Consider the following 4,409-nt stretch of genomic DNA (forward strand, 5'->3'; position numbering starts at 1 on the left):
GGCGGGGTCGTGAGTGGTCTGTCTTCTGCTTTACCCTTCACTACTTTTCCCACGTTTTCTATGGGAAACCAGGGGACTAAAAACCCAGAAAGTTTCATTTTAAATCAGAAACCTTAGAAGGAAATAGTATATTAAAATATCACCTTTGGTTATTTCTTGATAAGTTCAAGGGTGATATTTATTTTCTTTTTATTGCATTTTTTCTCTCCCTCCCCCGTCTCCCCCCAAATCTTTGGTAAGTGAGTATATTACTTGTAGGCTCAGGGAAAAAAAAAAGCCAGAACACAAGAACTGTCCCGTCGCCTAATGTGAGGGACAGGCTGCCACCAGAGGGCAGTATGCAGAGGCAAAGCTGAAAAGCAGTGGTGACTGTGGGCTGTGGCCACAGCGTCCGGCCCAGAGGCTCGCGGGGCAGACTGGCCATGTGACAAGTCTGCCTGACCTGTCTGGCCCTCCTCCCGGGTCAGGGTGCCAGGCCAGCTGTCCCAGTAAATGAAAAATGGACCAAATCTTCCACTCTGGGCGGTGGTGTGTCAATGACAAGCAGCCCTGGTAATTTTTCCATCTCCCTGGAGTGAGTTAATCCCAACTCTGAGCACAGCTTGCCCGAGTGTGGACGCGGTGAGACAGACCGGCTCAGGGGGGTGTGGGAGGATCTGGGGTGCCCATGTGAAGTTCCGGGAGCAGAGCTCCCCCAGGCTGGTGCTGCAGGATGAAGGCTCGATGCCTGTTTCCCACTCAATTTGGTGCTCGGCCAGCCCTGCCTGGGGCGGCTCTGAAGCCTTCAGCTGCCGCAGGCTCGGAATTCCCTGAAATCCGCCGCCCACAGGAGCCCGGCAGGCCCAGGTCCCTTCCCCTCCCTGAGCCTCAGGCTCCCTGCTGACCAACGGGCCGGCAGAGAACGAGAGTGCCGTAGGTGCTGTGCGTGTGTATGCACACGCGTGCGTGTAAACCACCTGCCGACGGTCTGCAGCTGTGGCTGCAGAGTGCCAGTCCTCTCCGCGTACAGGAGAACCAGGCGTAAGGGACAATCACGACCACGTTCCTCTGTGATCGAAAACCTCCACGCACCTGCCAAGAATGTTCTGTGCCCGTTTTGGGGTAGAGAGTCTCCAAGTTTTAAGCGAGTGGGGCAGGGCATGTAAAGAGGCAGAGAGAAATGCCGGAGTACCCCAGGAGAGAAGGTTCTGGAAGGGGACGCCCCACCCGCTGTGCCTCTTGATACGGCGTGACCTGGGGCAGGTGTCCTGTCCTCTCTGAGCCTTGGTTTTCTCATCCGGTCCCGGGCCCACGGGGTCCCCGTGGTAGTAAAGGAGAATATGTGAAGACGGCCGGGGCCAGGAGGGAGGAGCCAGGGCAGCCGTTGGCCATGAGACCCTTAGCTGGGAGCAGGCGGGAGGGCGGGGGGGGGGGGGGCNNNTGATCCTGCAGGGAGGCGTCACTTCCAGACACTCCTTGTGCGCCCCGACGCCACACTTGGTGCACAGGTAGCCCTGGTAGAAGGTACCCCTGCCCGGGGGAGGGTGGGATGGGAGTCAGACACGGTGCCAAGGGCAAGGCCCAAAGACCACCAGGCCTGCCTTGCCGTCCGCTCCTTGGATCCCCCATCGTCCCTCAACACCCCAGGCCTCCAAGACCCCCGCCCGAAGATGCAGCCTGGTGCTGGCTCCCCGCCCAGGCAGCCTCTGGTCTTGCTCTGCCACATTGTGTAGCAGGCCCCAGGCACCCACAGGGACAGTCACGTCCCCTCCGGCTACATCCAAACACCTGATGGACGAATCTCATGACACTGAAGGGACACTCCCCGGCCCCTCTGGGCCCAGCACAGCTCTGTCCTGGTGAGGGGCAGGTGGTCAGGGTGATGGGACATAGGACAGACACTCCCCTGAAAGTGGGCTGGGGGTGGGGGGGCAGGTAGGGGCTGGGTAGGGGCTGGGGCCGGGGCCTCACCTGAGGAACATCCTGCAGGCTTTGCAGTTGGTGGTCTTGTCAAAAGTGTACATCTGGAAGCTGTGGTGGTTGGCGTTGGCTTTGTCCGGCCTGATGTTTGACCTGTCGGGGGAACGAGGGTGGGGCTCCCTGAGCTCCCCGGAGGCAGTGTGTACGTGGGGACTGGCCAGGTCAGGAGCGGGGGCCAAGACTCACAGCCAGGATCGGCCCCGACACCCCGTGCAGAACGAGGATCTGGGCGGGGGCTTTAAGTGGTGCCGCGCTGGCCGGAGGGCCTCTGGGAGAAGGTAAGGGGCCGTGTCTGAGGGTCTGCAGGCAGGTGCGGGATCTGAAACAACTCAGCCAACGAACGCTTAGGGGCCTTGCTGCACACAAACCTCAAGTGGAAAACCTAAACGGCAGACTGACCCAAGTGCAGACGGACGACGGGATGTGGCACGGCTAGGAAGGCCAGAGGCAGAGACGAACCGGAAGCTACCTACCGGGGCGGGGATGGGGGGGGGGGGCACCTGCCCGGGGCCCCAGCCTGCCCCACTGCAGGACCCAAGTCAGAAGGACCCTGCCACTCTGGCCTCAAGGCCTCGTGGGTCTGGGGACCCTACTGGTCACCATTCTCTGCTGGATGTATTGAGGCTCCTTCTCGATTTCATGGAAAAGGAGCCCTGTGCTTTCACAAAAAAGCAACCACCTACTAGCCTGTAAGGCCCTGAGGACAGGGATTACCAGGGGTCCAACTGGCACTGAAGCCGCCCACTGCTCTCTGGGCATGCGTGCCAGGCTCAGCCTCAGCCTCAGGGGCCTCAGGCAGAGTATAACACAGCTGGGGTGCTACCGAGGTGCGCCTGGGGTCTTGGGGTGACAGAGCCTGTCCCAGTCCCCGGGCGTTTGAAATACCCCCTGTCTGAGGGGGTCCTGGATAAAGTCCACCTGGGGCTCCCACGCCCCACTCGCTGTGGCTGCCCTTGAACTCACATGGCCATCTCAAACTGCTCCATCCACTTCCGTTTCATGTCTTCCGTCTTGCAGAAAAACTGGAAGCCCTGCTTTCCTTGGAGGTGGATTAAATAGAAGCCGTAGGACCACTGTGGGAGGGGACAGGGACACGCTCACAATGGGCATGGGCTTGGGCACAAGGACACACGCACGCGTGTGTGTGCATGGCACACTCATGCCTGTGTCCGCACGGGCACACGCATGTGCATGTATGTGCGGGCACGTGCGCACGCCTCCAACAGGATGTCCCGGGACCCCTCTCCTACCCCCTCCGAGGTGTGCCCTCAACTGAACTCTCTGCGGGTTCAGCCAGAGCCGCCTCTAATGCTGGAGCCGGGTCCCCAGGGAGCCTGTGCTCAGAACTGGCCCACCCACTTTCAATTCCTAAATGTGATGCTCAAAAACTCGCTGCTCTGAAGTAAAACAGAAACCAAACAAAACAAAAGGCTGGAGAAGGCTGCGGCTGGGAGGCCCTGACAGCAGAGCCAGCCCACAGCTGCCCTGACCACCCACCAGGCCTGGCCATCTCTGGGGGCTCCCTCAGAGGCCCAGAAAGAGTGTGGAAAGTCTGAGCCCGTTTATGTTAGAAAAGATGAAGGGAGAGAGAAATGAGGGAGGGAGGAGACAGGGAAGGAGGAGACAGAGAAGGAAGGGGGGAGTGGGGTGGGAAGGGAAGGAAGCAGAGGAGGAAGGGAGGAGGAGGAGGGAAGAAAATAGGGCAGATGGAGGATGGCACAGTGAGGACACACAAATGCCCCGCCCACTGAGACCCGCCTGGGGTCCTTCACCTGGAGGGACCGGGAGTGGGCGGGGCTGGGGCAGGCAGGGGCCCTTCCTGCCCACCCTCTGTGATGGCATTCTTTACCGTGAAGGCACACCACCTTCCTGACGAAGACACCACCGAGGGCAGGACGGGGGCAGGATGGAGGAAGGAAGCCGGGAGCCTGGCCCTACTCGGTCCCTCGTGGGGCACTACCCCTGCTCAGGCTCAGAGAGGAGGGGCTGGCTGGCAAAGAAGGAGGGTCCAGGTGCTTACCATTTTCCCGTGAGACTAGGAAGCATGAGGAGAGGGGAGGAAAAGGGGAGACAGGTGATTAAGAGACACAGACTGGCCCTGGGCTGCCCTGCCACCACCAAGGGCAACGGCCTGCCTCCCAGAGGAGGGGTGCCAGGGGCTGGGACCCCGGGACTGTGATTTCAGCCCGGAGTCTGGGAACTGTTTCAGACATTGGGTGGGGTTGAGTGGGTTAGCCCGGATAGCCCCTCCAGATGGTTAGCTGCATTCTGTAGTGCAAGCCCTGAAGTCCAGAGTCTGGGATTTTTAGCACATTGGCTCTTGGCCCGCAGATCTAGCCAGGGATGCACAGGGCAGGTGCTCAAACACTGAATGCAGCAGCCTCTGAACCAGACTGAACCAGAGGGCGTGGCAGCCCCGTCCCCAGCAGCCACGGCCCCTCCCCCAGAAG

General features: G+C 60.3%; 1 protein-coding gene across 1 annotated transcript in view; it reads right to left on the bottom strand.

Annotated features, from left to right (window-relative positions):
• The window catches only part of VAV2 (vav guanine nucleotide exchange factor 2), a 51,687-nt gene that overhangs the window by 14,342 nt on the left and 32,936 nt on the right, over positions 1-4,409 (bottom strand). The window contains exons 15-17 of the mRNA XM_077774621.1: positions 2,923-3,032; positions 1,951-2,052; positions 1,421-1,509 (exon numbers count right to left, since the gene is read on the bottom strand). Of these exons, the coding sequence (XP_077630747.1) occupies positions 1,421-1,509; positions 1,951-2,052; positions 2,923-3,032 (301 nt within the window). The remainder of the gene's footprint in view (positions 1-1,420; positions 1,510-1,950; positions 2,053-2,922; positions 3,033-4,409) is intronic.

Source organism: Crocuta crocuta, unplaced genomic scaffold (assembly GCF_008692635.1).
Source record: "Crocuta crocuta isolate KB4526 unplaced genomic scaffold, BGI_CrCroc_1.0 scaffold458, whole genome shotgun sequence".
Lineage (NCBI taxonomy): Eukaryota > Metazoa > Chordata > Mammalia > Carnivora > Hyaenidae > Crocuta > Crocuta crocuta.